We start from the raw sequence: 23,768 nt of genomic DNA on the forward strand, positions 1-23,768 counted from the left end.
AAGATCTCATGTTTTCCAAATTGTTCATTTTGTAAATAATTACCTCTATACCACCTTTATGCCCAGGGCCCACCCCTGACCCCTATTATATCTCATCTGCCTCCTCTTACTCCCCCCCTCAGTTTCTTTCTTTCTTTGTCCTTCACATTGCTGTAATCTAAGTTTTAGGGTAATTTAGGTCTCTCCACCTTTGATACCTTGCAGTCCATTGTCTGGTAGCACTGTAGCTCTGTCTTCCCATTGTTCATCGATTTGCTCGAGCAGGCACCAGTAACGTCTCCATTGGAGACTTGTTGTTAATGTTTTTGACATATTGAATATGCTGTGGGGAGCTTGCCAGGTTCTGCCATGCGGGAGGGATACTCTTGGTAGCTTGCTGGGCTCTCCAAGAAAGATGGAGGAATCGAACCTGGATCAGCCACGTGCAAGGCAAATGCCCTACTCACTGTGCTACTGCTCCAGCCCATTGTCTTGGTATTCTATATAAGTAAGATCATCCGATATTTGCTCTCTTCTTCTGACTTGCTTTGCTTAAAATTGTACCCTCCAGTTCCATTCATGTTGAAGTAAATTGTATGATTTCAACTAAAGGAATTTTTTTTCCATCTGTTCATTTGCTTTATTCCTTGATATTTCACATAAGTAAAATCATCAGGATTTGTCTTTTCTGACATTTTATTTACCATAATTCTTTCCCTTCCATCTAAATTGTAACAAATGGCAATATTTATTTTTCTTATGGCTATCTACTGTCCCACTGTGGATTTATACCAAACAAATGCATTTTTTAATGTACTCATTGGCACAAGTTCATTTATTTAACACATTATTGAGTGCCTACTGTATGCCAGGCAGTCACTTAGGCAATAGGTATATTGCAGTGTCTCATCTCATCAGACTTGATTTTAAGAGCCTGCAGTGAGTAAAAATCTAACAGTGACAATAGCAACCATGGAAATAGTTGTCGTACACTGCTCTGAGTGCTTTATATATATTAACTCTTTTTATCTTTATGAGCAGCTTATGGAGTGACATTATTTTAACAGTTTTTCAAAACAAGAAACTGAAACTAGTACACCAAAAGTTTACATGACTTGCCCATCTCAAGTACTACACAGTGCTGGACAAACAAATGAAAGTGACCACCAGGATGCTTGCCAGGGCCCCTTCGTGTATCATTAGCTATTTTTGAGGATAAACTTTGTTGCTGAATACTGGTGGATGCACTGCAGTGTTTTTGTAGTTTGTGGGGTCAGCTTAATAGGCTATATAGCATTCTCCACAACAGATTCTGAGCTCTGGGTTACGTATGCAGCTTTTAAGAATACATACATAGAGAATATTTGAATATTGGTAATATTTTCATACATAATGAATATTAGAGGGTGTTTGAGGTTGTTTTTGTTTTTGATCTTTGGACACTGCCCAGGAGTGCTCAGGGCTTACTCCTGGCTCTGCACTTAGGCATCCCTCCTGGCAGTGCTTATGGAACCATATGTAGTGCCACAGATGAAAGCTGGGTGCCTTACCCACTGTACTATCTTCAGTTTCTGCAACTCTTTTCTTTTGCTGGTCTCAGCATTCTTGCCTATTAGCTCTTCTTTCCCAAAGTGTAGGACTCTTAAGTTTACAAATTATTATTATTCTCTGTAATAATCTCACTGATTTAAGTGATGAATTAAATCTGAGTGTATCATGTGCTTCATTTTACCTACATTACGGTTCTGCTACACGACAGTTTATTTTTGTCCTTTAATAGGTGGCACATTCCGTGAAATCATCAACCTCTCAAACAAGTTCCATAGTGTAATTCCTGTGAAATCTGGCCCCGAAGACCTAGAACTCCTCAACCTTTCGGCACCGTTCCTCATACAAGGAAAAACACATCACTATGGGTATGTTTTCAGTTATGGGAATTTGGGGAGTTAAATGTCATCTAAGAATAATTTTAGGATTATTCTAGAACTGCCTAGCAATAAAAGTTAAGTGAGTGAGTTAAGAATTTTATGCTGTAAATTACAGATGAGTTAACTACTGAGAATTTGGAAGCTTAATAGAATACATTAGAGATGGGAAAATCTGTTAATTTGTTTGTTTTGTTTTATGGGGTCACACCCAGCAGTGCTCAGGGCTAACTCCTGGCTCTGAGCTCAGGGATCACTTCTGGCAAGTGTCAGGTGGACCTTATATGGTGCCAGGGATAAAATATGACTGGTTCAGGTGCAAGGCAAATACCTTGCCTACTATATTATCCCCTCTGACCCCTAGAAAGATTTATTTGCATTTTGAAAGAATCAGTGAAGATATAATAAATATTCTTTGCTTCTGGTTGTTGATTCAGTAAGTCTTCTGCTTAGAGAAATCTTAGGATTATAAAATGTGCTTTGTCATGCCATGTTTCTCTTTCCTACTCCTAAATAAGGTAGCAAGTGTTACTCCTTGTTATAAAGTGTAAATACTGGTTTCAGTTAAGAAATAAAGCTATTTTTGTAGAGTTAAATCTTGTGTCCCAGCAACATTTTTTCTCATCGGATGCATCATCTCATACTCACTTTATCATGGCTTATTTATAAATTAGATAAAAAATAAAGTTTCATTGAGCCTTTTCTTTCAGTAAATCACTAGATTGTTTTTTCTTTGTTTGCATTCTCATTCACATTTGTTTTTTCTTTTTTTCTCTCTTTTCTCCTTCTTGCCCTCTTATTAATTACTAGTTTTGAAGCAGAAAATTCATAAGTTTTTAGAAATATTCTTCACTTAATTGAGGTCCAAGTGCAAATATTGTCTAGGCTTTACACATTTCTGATCAGTATAGCCTGAAATATTAGAATTTAAGATGCTTGTATATTCCATTACTTTGAATTTTATCAGCAAGAGTTTATCTTTTGCTGATTAAAAATGTTTCATTGTAATAAATAATTATTCCTACTGATAATTATAAAAAAATACATTATAAGCAATTATGTACACTCCACTTAGACTTAATAGATGTCGACATCTTTGTATATTTTTTCAGGTTTTTATTCTGCTTTAAAATAAAATTTTAAAATGTCAAAATAAAATTTTACAGATGCATGGATAAGGTACACCAGGTCTGGCTAGGTGGGATAATACTTGCATCCGTGAAGCACTGGATTTGATTCCCAACACCACAAGAAAAAAGAATACTTTCTCAACAGCCTCCTCTTTCTTTTCCTTCTCAGATAGAGACTTTCCGAAACTGGGAGTTAATTCTTATTAATGCTCTTATGTTTTCACATGATATATGTATAAGTTTTCAGGGAGTATAGCATATTATTTTGTGTGTTTTAGTTAAACTGTTTCAGTTAAGTGTATTGCAGTCAGTATTATTATTTAATGGTCTGGTGTAAAGTATAAAATGTGATGAAACAAGGGTTAAGAGAGATCATTTTACATAGTAAGATCAGTGTTCTTTCCTGAATGTTTCTGTTCTGCATTTCTGTATACATACTGGATCATGATATAAAGTGAATTTCTTACTATGAGTTCTCTTACCCAAAACTTTGAAAGTAACTGCTGCAAGGTATTCAACTATCATTTGAGTTACTCTATTGTGCAGTGTGCAAGTTTTGTGTTTCCGAGCAAAATTATCACTGATTGGAACATCGATTATCCAATCCATGCTTGAAACATTTTATGGGCTGATCAGCAGTGTTTAAAATTTTAATTTCTAATTTTTAAACTTGCTCCTCTGATGAGTTGTCAAATGAATGGAATAGATGACTAATGAACTTAAACTAAAAGTGAGTTTCTGGTCGTGTGTGTGTGTGTGTGTGTGTGTGTGTGTGTGTGTGTATCTGATTATAAAGCTTTTTCCCATATTAGGTACAAATCTTTTATTAGTTACATTACAGAAACTCAAGAAGGCGTGACATTTTTATCTGTTGTTTGGTTTTACCATTTTAAAAATATTAGTATAGTTATGCATATTAAAAATGTTGGTTGCTTTTTGTGTCATAGCCACAGCTGGTGGTGTTTAGTGCTTTCTCCTGGCTCTGAACTCAGGAATCACTCCTGGGATTGCTCAGGGGACCGTACGATATACCAGGGAATCCAACCAGAGTAAGCAGTACAAGATAAGCCGTACTCCCCCCTGTACTCTATACAGCACCTCAAAATGTTTTGTAAAACAAGAATTTTACAGAATTTCAATTAGATTTCTGGATATAAAGCTTAATAGAATTCATTTTGACTGTTTTAATAATGAAAATTTTCTGGAGAAGTATTTATTCCCTTGTGGGGGTTAGAGGGGTGCCAGACTCCAAAGCAGCACCCTGGGGGCCCGGCGGGGAGGTTCAGTTCCAGCAGAATTTGTCATTCTGTGAGGTCTAGTGAGTTCAATTCTCAGGCCATGAAGTGCTGAGGTGACCAGGACTACACCCACTAGTGTTTGGGGCACTGCCTGAATCAAATTTCAATCTGTATGTGGACCTGCCATCCAGCCCTTTTCTATTGTGCTTTTTTTAGTTTTCTTATTTTACGTTATTTAGTTTTCCTTTTTCAAGATTTTTAACTGAATGCTTAGATCCCTTAACATTAATTTGAATAAATATTCATTGCCAAGTCTATAGTTTTCCCCAAGACGATTGCTTTAGCTTTAATATAAAATCTTATATGTGGTGATTTTTCTTCATTTCTAAATGTTTCATAGTTTCCTTATGGTTTCTTCTTTGGCCCATGAATTACTTAGCTGCATATTAAAATATTTCACACAAACAGTTTAGGTGTTCATTGTTTATATTTTAGTTAGATCACTTTACAGCCAGACAACATGGTGCGGCTTATAATGATTCTTTGAGATTTGGGTAGTTTTGTGCTATCCTATAATAGGCATTTTCAGATCGCTTATCTATTGTATAGTTAGCTTTTTTACTTAAAAATAAAATGTTGTTTCTTTCCTACTTACTTTGTCATTTAGTTAGGGGAAATGTTCCTGGAGTAAATAGAGCAAAGGAATATGTTTCTGAATCTTTGTACATTCCCCAAAGGAGCACAGTGATACATAATTTACTCTTGAAGTAAATAAATCAAACTGAAATAAGTATAAACTTTATTTGAGCCTGTGCGAAGTACTCTACTAAACTCTCATAGAATGAAACTCATCTTAAAAGAATGAAACAAGTAAGAGTGGCAAGAGGATGAATCTGGTTTCAGGGATATAAACAGAACATGAAGAGCCTCAAACCAATCGTTCAGGATCTTGATGAAGAAGTCTGACCATCTGGTAGGTGGGCGGCCACACGGTCTTTTGACATCCTGTGGAATCCAGTCAGTAACGGCTCTAGTCCAGCAGTCATCTCCAAATCTCATTACGAGTCCAGCCCATCTGATTTTTGATGCCTTGGCAAATGAGACAGCGTCCCTGATTCTTGATCGTCTACGAGCTAAGTTTGCAGGAAGATACACTTTCAGCAGCTTGAAAGGCTGGCGAAGAAGTGGGTGTCTTGGCCTGGAGAAAAGCAGTCGTGAGCGTCTGCCGTCCCCTCTTCACTCCTCACGCGGTGCCCATCTCATCTCAAACCCAGGTCAGCTCAGCCTCTGGTGTGTGGCCCCGGGACTTCCATCTCTCCCTTCGGGTCCTCAGGCGTCCCTGCAGACGCCTGGAGAAAAGCAGCCGTGAGCATCTGCCGTCCCCTCTTCACTCCTCACGTGGCACCCATCTCATCTCAAACCCAGTTTTCTGTAGAGTTGTGGCCTCTTCAGAAGTGGGCGTCACTTCAGAAGTGGGCATGGTTTTTTTCTGGCCGGCGGCCGCTAATGCAGCCGCAGGTTGTTTATCCATTCTAAAGAACCTAGTTCCCAAGGAATTTAGTCCCCAACGTACTCAGCAATATGAAAAAACAAAGAAAATACCCACCACAAGTGGAGGACAACAAAAACAATCCAGAACATTCTGTCGATACCGCTCACCTAAGGGACCTCTCTGACATAGAATTCAGATACGAAGTCATCAAGATGTTCAATCAACTCAATGAAACAGTCAGACAGACAGCCAGTAACACCACAGAAAAAATCGACAAATTACACGAAGAAATGAGAGCAGAAATGTCACGATGAAAAGACTCTATAGATGAAATGAGAAACTCAGTTTCTTCTCTTAAAAATAGAATGACCGCAGCTGAAGAGAGAATCAGTGAGCTGGAAGATCAGCTGCGCCAAGCCAACACGCAACAACAAACAGTGGCAAGGGACCTCAAAATAGCTTTACAGAGAATCAGAGTCCTAGCAGATGATTCCAAGAGGAACAACGTTAGAATCATGGGACTACCTGAAGCTCAGGGAAACAATCCCAATGAAAAAAACACCGTCAGACAAATCATTGCTGAAAAATTCCCAGAGCTCTGCAATGCAGCCATTCAGGTTCAAGAAGCCCGAAGGGTGCCAGCTAAAAGAGACCCCAACAAAATCATTCCAAGACATATCATAGTTAGAATGATCGATGCTGCCGATAGAGACACAATACTGCAAGCAGCAAGGACAAAGAAGGAAATCACATACAAAGGAGCACCCCTTAGATTCACAGCAGACCTATCAGAGGAAACCCTGCAAGCCCAAAGGCAGTGCAAGATATAGTCAAAAAACTCACTGAAATGAATGCTTCACCAAGAATACTCTATCCGGCTAAACTCTCCCTCAAAATCGAAGGAACAGTACACTATTTTCTAGATAAACAGCAGCTCAGGAACTTCATAAACTCAAAACCAAACCTTAGCAAGGACTAAAGGGGCTACTATAAGACAAGACAAATCCTTCAACCACAACACACCCACACAGAAAATGACACAAAACCCCATAACCATACTCTCTCTCAACGTCAATGGTCTAAATTCACCATTTAAGAGACACAGAGTGGCAAAGTGGATACAGAGACAGAACCCAACATTCTGCTGCCTACAAGAAACTCATCTCAACAGCCAGAACAAACACAGACTCAAAGTCAAAGGATGGAAAACAATCCTGCAAGCAAACAGCCCCTTCAAAAAAGCTGGGGTGGCCATACTAGTATCCGACAACATTAATTTCACATTGAAAAAGATTAGAAGGGACAGTGAAGGCTATTTTCTCTTCATCAGGGGATACGTACAGCAGGAAGATATCACACTCTTAAATGTATACGCACCAAATGAGGGAACAGCTAAATATCTAAAACAACTGCTAACAGATTTTAAGGAGGACATCGCTGCCAACACAATAGTACTTGGAGACTTCAACATCGCCTTATCAACTCTGGATAGATCAACAAGAACAAAACCCAGCAAGGAATTATTGGCTTTGAAAGAAGAAATAGAAGAGATAGGGCTTATAGACCTATACAGGGCTTTACACCCCAAAAAGAAAGAACACACATTCTTCTCCAGTGCGCATGGAACATTTTCCAAAATAGACCACATCCTAGGACACAAAACATACCTCAACAGAATCAGGAAGATAGAAATAGTATCAGCCATCTTTTCAGACCATGATGCACTGAGGATGGAAGTGAATCACACACTGACACAGAGAGCAAAATCAAACACCTGGAAATTAAACAACTCGATGCTGAACAATGAGTGGGTCAAGAACAAAGTCAAGGACGAAATCAAAAGATACCTGGAAACAAATGAGAATGAAGACACGAGCTACCAGAACCTATGGGATGCAGCGAAAGCTGTATTAAGGGGAAAATTTATAGCTCTGCAAGCATATCTTAGGACTGTAGAAACGATGCACATAAACAACTTGACCTAAAGCTCAAGACCTTAGAAAAGGATCAACAGAAAGAGCCTAAATCAGGCAGAAGGAAAGAGATCATAAAACTTAGAGCAGAAATCAACGACATGGAAAACAAAGAAACAATCCGAAAGATCAATGAAACCAAGAGCTGGTTCTTCGAGAAAATAAATAAGATAGATAAACCACTAGCAACACTCACAAAGAAACAGAGAGAGAGAGAGAGCCTTAATAAATCGAATCAGAAATAAGAATGGGGATATCACCACAGAAACTAAAGAAATTCAAGAGATCATCAGAGACTACTTTGAAAGTCTGTATGCCACGAAACAAGAGAACCTAGAAGTAATGGATAAATTCCTAGATTCCTATCATCTCCCAAAGCTGAATCAAGAAGATATAGATTACCTGAATAGACCTATTCACATCAAGGAAATTGAAACTGTAATCAAAAGTCTTCCCAAAAACAAAAGCCCAGGTCCAGATGGATTTACTAGCGAATTTTTCCAAACATTTAAAGCGGACCTATTGCCAGTTCCTCTCAAGCTTTTCCAGGAAATTGAAAAAACGGAAACTCTCCCAAACAGTTTCTATGAAGCCCATATCTCTCTAATACCAAAAGGAAACAAAGACACCACAAGAAAAGAAAACTACAGGCCGATATCCCTGATGAACACGGATGCGAAGATTCTCAACAAAATACTAGCCAATAGAATTCAACAACTCATCAAAAGGATCATACATCATGACCAAGTAGTATTCATCCCAGGGATGCAAGGATGGTTCAACATTCAGAAATCAACATAATCCATCATATCAACAAAAGAAAAGATAAAAATCATATGATCATATCAATAGATGCAGAGAAAGCATTTGACAAGATCCAGCGCCCATTCATGATGAAAACTCTTGCCAAAATGGGAATAGAGGGGACTTTCCTCAATATAGTTAAAGCCATCTACCACAAACCTACAGCAAACATCATCCTCAATGGGGAAAAACTGAGAGCCTTCCCCCTAAGGTCAGGGACGAGACAAGGATGCCCACTCTCTCCACTGCTGTTCAATATAGTACTGGAAGTACTTGCAATAGCGATCAGGCAAGAAAAAGATATTAAGGGCATCCAGGTAGGAAAGGAAGAAATCAAGCTCTCACAATTCGCAGATGATATGATACTATACTTAGAGAACCCTAAAACCTCTACCAAGAAACTCCTAGAAAACAATAGGCTTGTATAGTAAAGTGGCAGGCTATAAAATCAATACCCAAAAATCCATGGCTTTTCTATATGCAAATAGTGAAAGAGAAGAAAGTGACATGAAGAAAACAATTCCATTCACAATTGTGCCCAGGAAAATCAAGTACCTAGGAATCGCCTTAACTAAGGAAGTAAAAGATCTGTACAAAGAAAACGCTACTTCAGGAAATAAAAGAGGACACGAGGAAATGGAAAAATATCCCCTGTTCATGGATGGGGAGAATCAACATTGTCAAAATGGCAATACTTCCCAAGGCACTGTACAAATTCAATGCAATCCCTATAAGGATAACCATGACATTCTTCAAAGAAATGGAGCAAACACTCCTAAAATTTATAGGGAACAATAATCCCCCACGAATAGCTAAAGCAATTCTTGGGAAAAAGAAAATGGGAGGAATCAACCTACCTAACTTCAAGCTCTACTACAAAGCAGTAATAATCAAAACAGCATGGTACTGGAACAAAGGCAGAGTTGCAGACCAGTGGAACAGAGTTGAATATACTGACATCTCCTCCCAAACATATAATCATCTAATCTTCAATAAGGGGGTAAGAAAAGTAAAATGGAGCAGGGAAAGACTCTTTAATAAATTGTGCTGGCAAAACTGGATGGCTACATGCAAAAAAGTGGGCTCAGATCTCTGCTTTACGCCATGCACAAAAGTAAGATCGAAATGGATTTATGACCTCAACATCAGACCGGAATCCATAATGTTTATTGAAGACAAAGTTGGCAAAACTCTCCATGATATTGAAGTTAATGGTATCTTCAAAGATGTCACGCCACTGGCCGAGCAAGTGAAAACAGAGATAGACAAATGGGACTATCTTAAACTAAGAAGCTTCTGCACCTCAAGAGAAACAGTGACCAAAATACAAAGACAGCCTACAGTATGGGAAAGAATATGCACCAAATACACATCCCACAAGGGGTTGATATCAAGGATATACAAGGTACTGGTTAAACTCCACAAGAAGAAATCACCCAACCCCATCAAAAAATGGGGCGAGGAAATGAACAGAAACTTTCACAAAGAAGAAATCCAAATGGCAAAAAGGCACATGAGAAAATGCTCTACATCACTAATCATCAGAAAGATGCAGATCAAAACAACAATGAGATATCATTTCACACCACAGAGACCGGCCCACATCCACAAGAACAAAAGCAACAGGGGCTGGCGCGGATGTGGCAAGAAAGGGACCCTCCTTCACTGCTGGTGGGAATGCAGGCTGGTCCAACCCTTTTGGAAAAGAGTATGGACGATTCTCAAAAAATTAGAATTTGATCTCCCATTTGACCCAGCTATAGCACTCCTGGGAATATATCCCAGAGAGGCAAAAAGGTATAGTCGAAGTGACATCTGCAATTGTTTGTTCATTGCAGCACTCTTTACAATAGCCAGAATCTGGAAAAAAACTGACTGCCCGAGAACAGATGAGTGGTTAAAGAAACTTTGGTGCATTTACACAATGGAGTACTATGTAGCTGTTAGAAAAGATGAAGTTATGAAATTTACATACAAGTGGTACTACATGGAAAGTATCATGTTAAGCGAAATGAGTCAGAAAGAGCGGGATAGATACAGAAAGATTGCATTCATCTGGGGAACATAAAGCAACAAAACGGGAGACTAACACCCAGGAATGGCTCAGATTGGTACCAGGAATTTTGCTCCATGACTTGAAGGCCAGCCACATGTGCTAGGTGAAAAGGAAGCTCAGAGAAGAGAGCACCAAAGAAAGGGTGTTGTGAAGACCCTCCCAGGGTGGGAGAGACGTGCTAAAAGTAGTCTATAGACCAAACACGATTGCCACTCAATGCCTCTCTGGCAAAACACAGTACCCAAAAGAAGAGAGAGAGAACAAGGGGGAATGCCCTGCCACAGCGGCAGGGTGGGACGGGGGGGGGAATAGGGGGTGAGAGGGATGCTGGGACCCGTGGTGGGGGAGGATGGGCACTGGTGGAGGGATGGGTACTTGATCATTGTATAACTGAAACCCAAGCACAAAAATTTATAAGTCTATAACTGTACCTCATGGTGTTTCACTAATAAAAAAAAGATAATAAAAAATAAAAAAATAAATAAAAATAAAATGTTCAGGATGGAATAGTTTTAAATGATTCTTTATGTTCTAGACAATTTTTTATGTTCAGAATTTCTCATTTCATTGTAATTTTATTATTTTGCTCATTTCATCATGTTTCTGATATACTCCATAACTGTGGACTTGTGACCTTTTGTTATGTTTGCTTTATATATTTTAAAGGAATTTTGCTGATTTATCCAGGTTCAGTATTTCATCTTCCAGGCCTATTATGTATTCTCAGTAGCTTCATGATTTTTTTCTTTAAGGTTACTATTCCCTCATGTTTTTCTTACTGTACCTGGGTTGGACTTATGTGTTACAAAAACCCAGAGGAAATTTTTGCTTGGTTGAGAACAGTTTGGTGTCTTTGTATCTGATTCTCATCTTGTTGCTTTCCTGTTTCTTTTGTATTTACATTTCAGTTGATCTTGTAATCGAATGCTTATAATTTGGTTTTCATTGTTTTTTAAACAAATGAATTTAAAATACTACTTATGATAGACTTCGTTTTTTAATATAATTTTATGGTTTTTAAGTTGTTCACAATAATTTATTACGTTCAGTATTCCAACACCAGTTCCACCACCATTACACCTACCCACCACCATTATTTCAATCTTTCACACCACCCCCCCAGCCTGCCCCGAAGCAGATCCTAAATGATTTATTTTGTATTGCTTGTTATGAATAACCCACTAAAAATGATCCAAAAAAGTTTTCTTAAGGAAAGTGTGTGTGAAGATTGTTGTGTCTCACCCTGGAACTGTTAAGCCCTTGTATAAGAGATTACTAACATATTTTTACAGGTTAAGCCTTATTGTGCTATATTTTTTTTTTAAATTAGGATGAGATCAGTTGTCTTCTGCTTTACACTCCATCAAATGTGGTGTGCTACTCTTTGTACATCAGTGATGTAGAGTATGAGATGTCACATGACCAGGAATGCAGCCATACCCTCCAGGAATTCTGAAATTTTAAATAGGGTTATACAGTTGGAGCTTTGGTGACTTTAGGGTCAGAAGGCACCTCTGCAGCTTGTGGCTCTCTTCTGAGATTTATTTATGAGTCTCTGGAACATAGCTGTTAATGAAATTCTATGGCACCAGAGGCAGTTTATGGACATGATTGCCATGCTCCCTTAAGAACAGGGAGATGGGGGGAGGTTGCCCATTCCCTACTCCATAAGAACCTGGAGATTTTGGTCACAAAACCCACTACCTGAGTTTTTGAGGAGGTACATTCTTATGCATGAGGCTTGTCCCGAGACTGTGGAGATTGTCAGTGAGCATGTTAACGATTCGGTTCTGGGGGTTTTTGCCTTCTGGGACTCTGTTGGGGCAGAGGGATACCCCAGATGAGACTCAGCCAGGTGCGGAGTCTGGAGGTATTTCTGCACAGCTTGTGCTTCTCTTATGAGATTTACTTGTGAGTGTCCAAGTTCATTTTATTTTTACCTTTGGCACTTACTCATTTTTTCTGCCCTATATGCCCCTTTTGCACCAACTATATTCTTTTCTCTTTTGATTTATAAAAATATTTTTAATTTTCTTTTTTTAACTTCCTGAGCTACTTTGGAATAAATAAATTTGCTATTCAATTTTTACTCATCACTTTTAGTACGTATACTCCTTTATCAGTATCTAAAGTTAATGAATATCAGTCTTAAACAGTAATAATTTTCATTGAATTATCTTATTCTCTTAAAAAGTTTCCTTCCATCTTTTAAAGATGCAAGAGTATAGGACTTAATATAGTTAGCCTATTTTTTAGCCAGAGTGTGAGTGAAAAGGAAGCTGCGTGAAACTTCTAAGTGTATTTACATTTTTCTTCGGTGTGTTTTATTAATAACAACTCCTAAGCATTATGATTATGTAAAATAAATTGTACTTGTACTATACATAAAGAAAACACCTACACTAAATAATGTGCAACTTAATTATACTGTGTAGTTTTAAATCAATTTATGTTACAAACAATAATTATATTAGGTATTATAAACTATGAAAGTCTAAATATGTGCTTAATGAATGCATCATTTATTATCCCAGAATCATTATTTGTCCTTTTCCCAAATCTTGCTAGTACTGACATCTTTGGGCAGAAAAATGTTCTTTTTTTTGGCCTTATGAAATATTGTCTTTGACATTTTATATTTCTAAAAGCCAAAACTTCATTATTCTGAATAAAGGAATTAACCTGAACCTAGAACCTGACTCTTTTTTTTTCCCAATTTACTGTTGTTCATTTGAAACAATGCTTTAAAAAAAGGAGGAGGAAGCAAGAAACCAGAGAGGTAATATAGTGGGTAAGGTGCTTGTCTTGCAGCACCCAACCCAGGTTTGATCCCTGTCCCTGCCTTCCTATGTCTCCCCCTTCCCCAGCCCCACTAGGAGTGTTCTCTGAGGGCAGAGATAGGGTAAGCTCTAAAGCTTTGGGTTTGATACCAAAGCAAACAAAGAACCAAAATAAACATTGTTATTTAATTTATTCTATTCTAAAAAGCTGATTTTTATAATTATATTTGTAATATACATTATATGATACTATATTTTTGTTTGATTTAATGTTTGTATTGTATGACTGAATAGCAAAAATGAGTTCTAATACTTGGTTTCTAATAATGAATTATCACAATTTAAAATATTTCTTTGCTGATTTCAGATGTCAACGGTGTTCTAATTTGAAACCAATACAAAACCTAAATTCCATTGTTGATAAACGATCGTGGACTCCTTCTTCTGTGGCAGAAGGTTAGGTATTCTTTTATTCTCTACAATTTAACTCTATGAAAGGTTATGCCAACAATTATATTTTTGTATTTGTGAATATAGTACAACCAGAACAAAGGCTGAATTAAAGTTTAGATGTCTTTAGCAAAATTATTAACAGTGATTTAAATAGAAATACAGAAATGTAAATGTTTAAAATACTCAGAAACTTAATTTTAGGTGTCTAATAATATCTTGGGCTGGAGTGATAGCATAGCCAGTAGGGTGTTTGCCTTGCACACGGCCAACCCAGTTTCGATTCTTCCGTCCTCCTCAGAGAGCCCGGCAAGTTACCAAGAGTATCCCGCCCGCACAGCAGAGCCTTACAAGCTCCCTGTGGCATATTCGATATGCCAAAAACAGTAACAACGTCTCACAATGGAGATGTTACTGGTGCCTGCTCAAGCAAATTGATGAACAATGGGACGACAGTGCTACAATGCTAATAGTATCTTAATCATCACTTATACTTATATAATTTTTTGGTGTTAATTATTAATCATTAGTTTGGTTTCTGGAAATTTTTGCCATTTTCTTTACTCTTGGGATATAAAGAATTATAAATATATCTGTTAAAAATTTGCCCCATAGAATTCTAGCTGGAATAAGCATCTTTTTAATATCTTATTCTTAAATGTAGTTGCCAAACTTGGATTAAAGCCTTTTCAGAACAGGTATAGCATTGCAAAAGTTCACATCCCTTTCATTTGTCTGCACTTCTGAATAGTGAAGCAACATGTGTTTACCTGTACTTTTACATGGACTAGGTTCTATGTACTAACATTAGCATGTCTTCTACAATGTCAGTAGGCTTTGTACTTTTAAAGACCTCCTTCAAGCTTACTTTGGGTGTTTTATTATTTTTTTTCCATGCAGGAATTCCCGCCCCACCCCCTTATGTTGGTTCTTCCCTTCAACTTTACTGCTTTGTTTCTCTTGCTCAGTAAATATTCCGTTTTTCCAATACTCCTTTCAAAGCTGGAAATACTGCTCTAAGTGTAGTCTGGGCAATTCAGAATATATAAGAAAGCCTTTATTTCCCTAAAACTGTTTTCTGCAGCTGTAAGCCTGACATTTCACCTCATTGATGTTCATTTTCTATATTTTGGTTTTGTTTACTTACTCTTTAAGCCAGCTATTCAAGACTACTATCTCCTATTTTTCTCTGTGTTCTGGAAACCCATGTTATTTTCACCTCAGCTTTTTGCTTATCAAACTTAGCCTGCCTAGCCTCTTACTAATGAAATTCTTTTTTTGTTTACATAGTTTTTCATAGTATGTTTTATGTTTATCTTTCTTGGTTTTAACTCATTGTTATGAGGCAGTGAAATCACTTGAATCCTTAAAAATCAGTTCCTCTGTATCGTCAATTTCCGTATGCTATAATTTATTTTTTTTCTGTCATCTTAAAAATTAGTCTTCCTTAAATAACAGTTTCACTTATGGATAATAATAATATACCATTTTATAAACATATGGAAATCCTTTCATTTTCAGACATAGCTCAAGTTCATTTTAACTAAATTATATGATTTAGAATTATATGCTTTTCCTCTAATCTTACCAAAGTGTAAAATCTGTGATTCTATTATTTTGTTCCATTCAACTCGTTGGGTCTCTTAGCACTGTAGCACTGTCCTCCCGTTATTCATTGATTTGTTTGAGCGGGCCCAGTATCATCTCCATTGTGAGACTTGTTGTTACTGTGTTTTGGCATATTGAATAAGTCACGGACTCTTAGAAAATAAGTTATAACTTTGCTTATGTACAAAGAGGAGAGATATGTTGCAAAACTATATATATCAGCAGCCAGAAAGATAGCATAGAGAGTAATACATTTGCCTTGCATATGGCTAATTCCAGTTCCATCCCCGATACCACATATGGTCCTATGAGCATTACTAGGAACTAGCCCACTGAGTCAGAAGTAAACCCTGAACACCACCAGTTGTATCCCAAACCACTGTGCCCCCCAAATATAGAAATAATATAGATACAAATATATATAATATGGGCTGGAGCGATAGCACAGCGGGTAGGGCGTTCGCCTTACAAGCGGCCAACATGGCCGACCTGAGTTCGATTCCTCTGCCCCTCTCGGAGAGCCCGGCAAGCTACCGAGAGTATTCGATATGCCAGACACAGTAACAACAAAGTCTCCAATGGAGACGTTACTGGGCCTGCTCGAGCAAATCGACGATCAACGGGAGGGCCTTTACCTTTACCTTTACACAAATGTTAAAATATGTATACACACGCACACACATACATATAGATCTAAAATCTTGAACTGCATGTTGTAATTTTTAGAACATAATGGTATTTGTAATTATTGTATTTTTGGATTTGGGATCAAAAATTATACTTCACTGTTTTGGGATCTCTCTGGTACTGCTCAGGGAGCCATAAAGTGCTGGTTTTAATCTGGGCTCTCTCATACAAGGTATGCACCCCAACTCTTTGTGCTATCTCCCTGACTTCTCTAGTATCTAAACTTTGTCTTTAATAGCACTGTCCTATCGTTGTTCATCGATTTACTCGAGCAGGCACCAGTAGCGTGTCCATTGTGAGACTTGTTACTAATTTTGGCGGACAAAGGTCAGCAAATTTTGAATTTGTATTTCTTAAATATATTTTCATATATTTTGTCTAAGCATCCAGTTCAAGATACATTATTATTTTATCTGAAAAAAAACTTTACTCATTCTGGCCTGGAACAATAGCAGAGCAGGTAGGGCATTTTCCTTGCACACGGCTGACCCGGGTTCGATTCTTCCATCTCTCTTGGAGAGCCTGGCAAGCTACTGAGAGTATCCTGCCTGCACAACAGAGCCTGGCAAGCTCCCAGTGGTGTATTCTATATTCCAAAACAGTAACAAATCTCACAATGGAGATGTTACTGATGCCCACTTGAGAAATCAATGAACAACAGGAGGACAGTGCTACAGTGTACTCATTATTCAGTGTCCCTATATAGGTATCATGTAATATTCCAAAATGAACCTTGCTAAGTGAACCTAATATTAGGGAGAAAATCTATTGAGTTGTTTTAGGGAACAAATTTGACAGGTATATATCAGCATATAAAAAATTTAACTTTGATTTTAAAGAACAGTAGATTGATGGGGTTTGATCTTTTTTCTAGGTTTTGATCTTTTTTTCTTCTTTCTTCATTAGTGCTTGGTATTGTGCCCCTCCAACATGTGTTTGTAATGACATTTACTTTTGATGATGGAACAGGAGTATTAGAGGCGTATCTCATGGATTCTGTAAGTAACAAATGTACTAAAGATATTTTCAGTAAAAACATTATATTTTCAAATTTTAATTCATCAGCCTTATCAGTAAGAAGATTTAAGGGAACAGAATAGATAAAATATAAGCACATTTTTCTTAAATTATATATTTATTTCAATGTAGCACTATAAATTTTTTATATCCAAGTAATGAAAACTTGAGGAATAAGAAATTGAGAAGAGAATCTTTTGATACTCTAAAGACAGAGGCATAATCATTCCACTTAAGGATTATCAGCAATTCACTTTTACATTAGTGAAATAAATTAGTAGGGAAGTAATTATTGAAGCTGAGAACCTATTCAGAGAACTGTTCTCATTTCTGCCAGTTTTGAGTTTGGGGATTCTCAAGACTACCCTAACCTTTTATAACGGTACAAAATTCCGAGTTTCTGCAAACTACCCCTAGTTTCAATAAGTCATTAAAAAGCTTGTGGATCTTGCAGAAAGGATCTGCATGTACTACAAGTTTTTAATTGTAGTTTAGGGATATTTATTGCAGTCATCCAAGAGAAGAGATCAGAGTGCAGAATCCAGGAAATTTTCAGACTTTCTAAATGGAGCTTCTGATTGTACTCCTCCTCTGTTCAAGTAGACAGGTTTATTTTTCAGTCAGTAATATGAAATGAAGTAAGTAATGGAATATTGTAAACCAGGCAAGCTCAGTCAAACCGTTATGTCCAGATTTAATCTTGGGGTTCTGTCTTGAAGTTGAGATGATTAGCTTAGCCCATGTGGGCTAATCTAAACTAAAACTAAAAGGCTCAAGTCTCTACCCAAAAACTGCTTTCCTCCAACTAGACAAAGTTTGTCTAGATTGGGAGCAAAAAATTCCTCCTACTTAAACAATTCATTGACCTATTTATTATAGTATTGAATGAGCACCTGCTGTCAGGTAATTTTCTATGTGACAGATATACAGAAATGATGGAGAAAGCAAAACCCCTTTCTCCATTTAAGAAGGTATAATCTTCCAACTGTGGACCAATCTCCTGGCCCTTGTTTCTACTGCCTTGGGTATTTGAGGATTGATCCAGTTGGGAGTGTATCTACCTCAAATGCTGGAGGAAAAAGCAGTTGGGATAGATAAGGGACCACTATGACAAAGATAGTTGGAAATGATCACTCCAGATAAGAACTGCATGCTGAAAACAGGTAAAGAAACAAACATAATCTCTCAGTATCTGTAATCCAAACCATAATGTTCTGAGGGTCAGAGTGGGGGGGGGGGGGGAGAGAGAGAAGAGAGAGAGAGAGAGAGAGAGAGAGAGAGAGAGAGAGAGAGAGAGAATGCCTGCCAAACAGATAGTCTATAGGGAGGGTGGCAGGAGGGAAACTGGGGACTTTGGTGGTGGGAAATGTACAGTGGTGGAGGGGTGGGTGTTGGAACACTGTATAACAATCAGCTTTGTAACTCTGTATCTCACGGTGACTCAATTAAAAAAAATAAAAGGTATAATCTTAAATAATCTTGATGAGGAGAAAATTATGTATTACCATTTTCCTGTCCTTCAGTCCTTTTTTTTTATTTTATAAAGTAGTTCACAGTATTTGATTACATACCGTATTCGAACACCAAACCCACCACCATTTTGGATGTTTCCATCTCAAATCCAAACCCCTGCCCCAAAGCAGAACTGAAATAATTTATTGTGTATTGTTTGATATTTAAAAAAAAAGGTAAAAATGCTTCCAAAAAGTTTCCTTCATGCACAAAAGTGTGAAGATTGTATTTAAACCAGGGGCCATTAAGCTCTTCTATAAGAGGTCACTAACATGTTGTCAATGGTTGAGTCTTGTGTGCTTATAGATATACATATACACACACAGACACAGACACACACACACACACATAAAATGTATCTATAAAAAAATATTTCCCTCTAAGATTGGTTGCCTTCAACTTTAAACTCCATTATATGTGGTGTGCTCTTGGAGTATTAGTGGTGTGAGGTATGAGTTTTGACACGGCCACAAATGTGGCCATGTGGTCCAGAAATATGTTCACTTCTGGGTGAAACTCGGCCGGAGCATGTGGAGAGCAGCCATGAACATGGCAGTGGTTGAGTTCTGGAAATTTTTGGCTGTTGGGGCTAGGTCCCTTGGGACAGGGAGGGGTCTCACCTGGCCCCCTCCTGGGCACCGCAAATAAAACAGCCTGGTGGGGGGTCTGGCAATATGGTTATGGCGTGTGTCATTATATGCTCCCTTCCGGGAGAGAAGGACATGCGATCTGGATGGTGGCCAATGACGAGATTTTCTGGTGCCAACCATAGGTGGTTTATGGCCTTGACTGCTGAGTTGCTGGAAATAGGAGGATGCGAGCAGAGGATCCCCATTCCGGTTCTGTTGAACCCAGAATTTTCAGTCACAGAGTCCTGCATACTTGGGTTTTTTGTGGGTTCATTCGTGGGTGAGGCTGTTACACTGTTCTAAACTTAGCTGTCACTGTCCTCCCATTGCTCATCGATTTGTTCTAGTGGGCCCAGTAACATTGTGAGACTTGTTCTTGGCATATTGAACATGTCACGGGTAGCTTGCCAGTCTTTGCTGTGTGGGCGAGATACTCTTGGTAGCTTGCTGGACACTCTGAGAGGGGCGGAGGAATTGAAGGCAAAGGAATCGAACTCAGGTTGGCTATGTCGTCCGCATTCAAGGCAAACATCCTACCTGCTGTGCTATCACTCCAGCCCCTTCTAACCTTAACCTAGATATATTTTTTCTATAGACATAGAAAGTATATAGAAGCCTTATTATTTTCTAAACTTCATTTTCATTACAAGTTAAAACAATTAACTTTATTTATGGTATATATATCTGTATATATACTATATATATGTACATAAATATATATATATATATATATACAGTTAAACCTTAAACAACTCAGGTTTGAAATGCATTCACATCTGCTTATATGTGAGTTTTGTTGTAAAAAAATGACAAATTTTAAAAAATAGTACTGTTAACGTGTTTTTTCTTTTTTTTTAAAGCACGTCCTATTTTCTGGCTTTATTTGATAATTATATGATATGTGTAATATTCCAAAGAGATGTTAATTTGTAATTATGTTCTTAAGAAGATCAGCAGGCTACTACTACGTAATTTTGAAGGAAATCAAGAATTGCTAGCTCTGGAGTAGGTTGTATAGCAGTATATGTAAGGTTCTTATGATTTTACATTAAAGTTGTAAATGGCTTTTTTAGATTTGTCAGTTTATTGCAAATTTTCTCTTACTCATTTTTATTTTCCCCATGATGGAACTCAAACCCAGAACTGCAAAACACGTGTCTGCCACCATGACACAGGCTCCAAAATTTTATTTTATTTTTTTGCTTCTTGGGTCACACCCAGCAATGCTCGGGTTATTCCTGGCTCTGCACTCAGGAATAACTCCTGGCGGTGCTCGGAGGACCATATGGGATGCGGGGGATTTAACCTGGGTCTGCTTCATGCAAGGCAAATGCCCTCCCCGCTGTTACTGCTCTCCAGCTACGGCTCCAAAATGTTGGACTTCAAAGTTGCATCCTATAATTTATCCTGCACAGCGGTAAAGCGTTTGCCTTGCAAGCAGCCAGCCCAGCCAAGCCTGGTTAGATTCCTCCACGCCCCTCAGAGAGCCCGGCAAGCTACCAAGAGTATCTCACCATCACGGCAAAGCCTGGCAAGCTACCTGTGACGTATTCAATGTGCCAAACACAGTAACAACAAGTCTCAACATGAAGACGTTACTGGGCCCGCTCGAGCAAAACGATGAACAATAGGAGGACAGTGACAGTGACAGTGACAGTCTTGATAGAGTGAAATACCTGGAGCGATAGCACAGCGGGTAGGGCGTTCGCCTTACAAGTGGCCAACATGGTCGACCCGAGTTCGATTCCTCCGCCCCTCTCGGAGAGCCCGGCAAGCTACCGAGAGTATTTGATATGCCAGACACAGTAACAACAAAGTCTCCAATGGAGACGTTACTGGGCCCGCTCGAGCAATTAAGTGATAACATACTTTGTATTGGTTCTGGTTTTTAAAAAGATATTAAAACTAGTCCTTCTTCCATTGTTCTTTTAAGGAGAAATTCTTTCAGATCCCAGCCTCAGAAATCCTAACGAGTGATGACCTTCAGCAAAGTATGGATATGATCATGGATATGTTTTGCCCCCCAGGAAGAAAACTTGGTAGGCAGTCCAATTAAACCATATCATTCATTCTTTTTCTTGAAATAGAACTAGTATATGTCTAATTAAAATTTGAATCCAAATCCATTGCTGAGGGGTTGAATGATGTTTTTTGATGAAGATAGTGGCAGGGATAAAATAAAGTACGATTTTTGAAATGAAAATATTTTCAATTATTTTATAGTAGAAAGTCTAATAAAAGTCTACTTGATGCTGTATTTTGTACAAACATTTTAGTTGAAATAATCCCGACTGGGATTTTTTTTGTTCAATTTGGTGGCCACACCCAGCTATGCTCAGGACTTACTCCTGACTTTGTCCTCAGGCATCACTCTTGGTGGGCTCAGGGGACCATATAGAGTGCCAGAGATCCACTGTACTATCTCCCTGACCCTCTGGGATCATATTTTTGCAAGAAATATTTCCAGTTTATGTAGTTTCATCCACAACTTTCAGTATTCTTTCTCTCTCTACCACTGCCCTGCTTTGGGGCCACACCCAGGGGTGCTTAAGGTTTACTCCTGACTCTGCATTCAGTGATCACCCTAGCAGGGCTTTTTGGACCATACCTGGGTCATACACATGCAAGGCAAGCACCCTACCTGCTGTTCTGTCACTCCAGCCCCAGCTTTCAGTGTTCTGTATAACATTTTATTCCTCAGTCAGGTCTACACGTCAGAGTATATTGGTAACCACCCTTTGCCACTAGCTTTTTGCTGCTATTTTTATATTCATCTTGAATCTTACAGATGAAAAGCATTTAAAACTAATTTGACTCAGGGCTGGAGAGATAATGTAGTGAGTAAGGCGCTCGCCCCATTTGCAACCAGCCTGGGTTTAATCACTTTCATCACACCCAGTCCCCCAAGCAATGCCAGGAGTAAGCCCTGAGCATAGTCAGGAGTGGCCTAAAAAATTTGCTTAAAAAACACTGACTATTCTAGCATTTTATTCATCAGGAACAGAATTGAACAGCTACAGATTTAGCTGCTGTCACTTGAACTCTCGTATGTTTTTCCTTTTTTTTTTTTTGGTTAGGCTTTATTTTTATTTTCTCATAGTAATTAAGACATATATAACAATTCCAAAATGATAGATTTTGTACCACTGCAAAGTTTTACTGTGCTTTTGTTTTACCGTGATATCAGTTTTAATTCTGTAGGTTGTTTGAATTCTTTTGGATAGATTTCAGAAATAAAATGGCGATGTCAGGAAGCAGAGTCCTGGTAGACATTTTTGTTTGTTTTTGGTCACTCTCAGCACTGTTCCAAGCTTTTTCCAGGAGGGATCATTCTGGCTGATGCTTAGAGACCCCATTCTGACTCTGTCGATATTGACCACTGTATTAAATGTCCCCAAATCGAAAAACGTTAAGAAAACTTTCTGGAAATTATAAATCGATTTACTATGGTCTTGACCTAAGTTTAGAAATGGTATTTACCACTGCTGAAATTGTTAACACTGTTAGCCTGGTGTTTGGGGAACCTTTAGTTGGACAGTTTAAATTGATTTAAATTTCAGGTTCACTTTCTTTGCAGCCAAGGGTGGTAGTACTGAAAACCAAAAATTAGTCAGACTTGCTGAAAAATAGTAGAAACTCAATGAATATTGGTAATGATACTTGTTAAGTTTCCTAAGTGTTTTTATTCACATTTCAATCTAAATTAAATAGGCTCATTTTTCTTGCTAACCTCCATATGTCAATTATTTACTTGATTTTAATGGGTAAATAACATTTTCTCTCTGACTTATAGATGGATATCCATGGTTGGAGTGCTTCATCAAGTCATATAATGTCACAAGTGGATCGGAACAGCAAATTTGCTATCAGATTTTTGACACGACAGTTGCCGATGATGTCATATAATATTTATAGCCATTTCACTTTGCATTTGTAAAACACCGTCATTTTAGGGAACATTAAATTTTATATGATTGCTATAAAATATGGAGTTTGCTTCATTTTGTTCGCATTCCTACCTGGTGGGGAGCTTTTTTGTTACTCTGAACTTGAAAATGCCTTTCCTATCACTTTTCCAGTATGTCAGTCTCTGATTTCTCTGCTAACCACTAACCTTTGTTGAGCTTCTTTTGGTCCTTTTGGGAGGTGGGAGGGTGAGGAGGTAGCAATTCAGCAATAATGATGGTATTGTGAGTGTGGGAATAGAAAACACCCTTGGCTTAAATGTTTAGCTTTTATTGATAGCAAGTATGTAGCATTTTCTGGTTTTATTTGCTGTGTTTTTATATGAGTATCTGCTAAAACATTTCTTAAGTAGTTGATGGTTGTCAGTGAGCTAACATTGAACTTTAAAAAGTGATTTTTGGGGGTTGGTTTCTTGTTTTTTTTGTTTTTTTTTTTTTTTTGAGGGCTCACATCCACTGATGCTCAAGGGTTATTCCTGACTCAGCACTGAGAAATTACAAAGGGTGGTGCTTTGGGTGAACC

At 38.0% G+C, this 23,768-nt stretch overlaps 1 protein-coding gene across 2 annotated transcripts in view; it reads left to right on the forward strand.

Moving 5' to 3' along the window:
- The window catches only part of POT1 (protection of telomeres 1), a 90,192-nt gene extending 66,913 nt beyond the window's left edge, over positions 1-23,279 (forward strand). For both annotated transcript variants that reach the window (XM_056118315.1, XM_056118316.1), the window contains 5 exons: positions 1,760-1,895; positions 13,745-13,833; positions 17,029-17,120; positions 21,214-21,319; positions 23,074-23,279. In XM_056118315.1, the coding sequence (XP_055974290.1) occupies positions 1,760-1,895; positions 13,745-13,833; positions 17,029-17,120; positions 21,214-21,319; positions 23,074-23,186 (536 nt within the window). In that variant the 3' untranslated portion in view covers positions 23,187-23,279. The remainder of the gene's footprint in view (positions 1-1,759; positions 1,896-13,744; positions 13,834-17,028; positions 17,121-21,213; positions 21,320-23,073) is intronic.
- The last annotated feature ends 489 nt before the right edge of the window (positions 23,280-23,768 follow it).

This window comes from Sorex fumeus, unplaced genomic scaffold (genome assembly GCF_029834395.1).
Source record: "Sorex fumeus unplaced genomic scaffold, SorFum_2.1 ptg000037l, whole genome shotgun sequence".
Classification (NCBI taxonomy): domain Eukaryota; kingdom Metazoa; phylum Chordata; class Mammalia; order Eulipotyphla; family Soricidae; genus Sorex; species Sorex fumeus.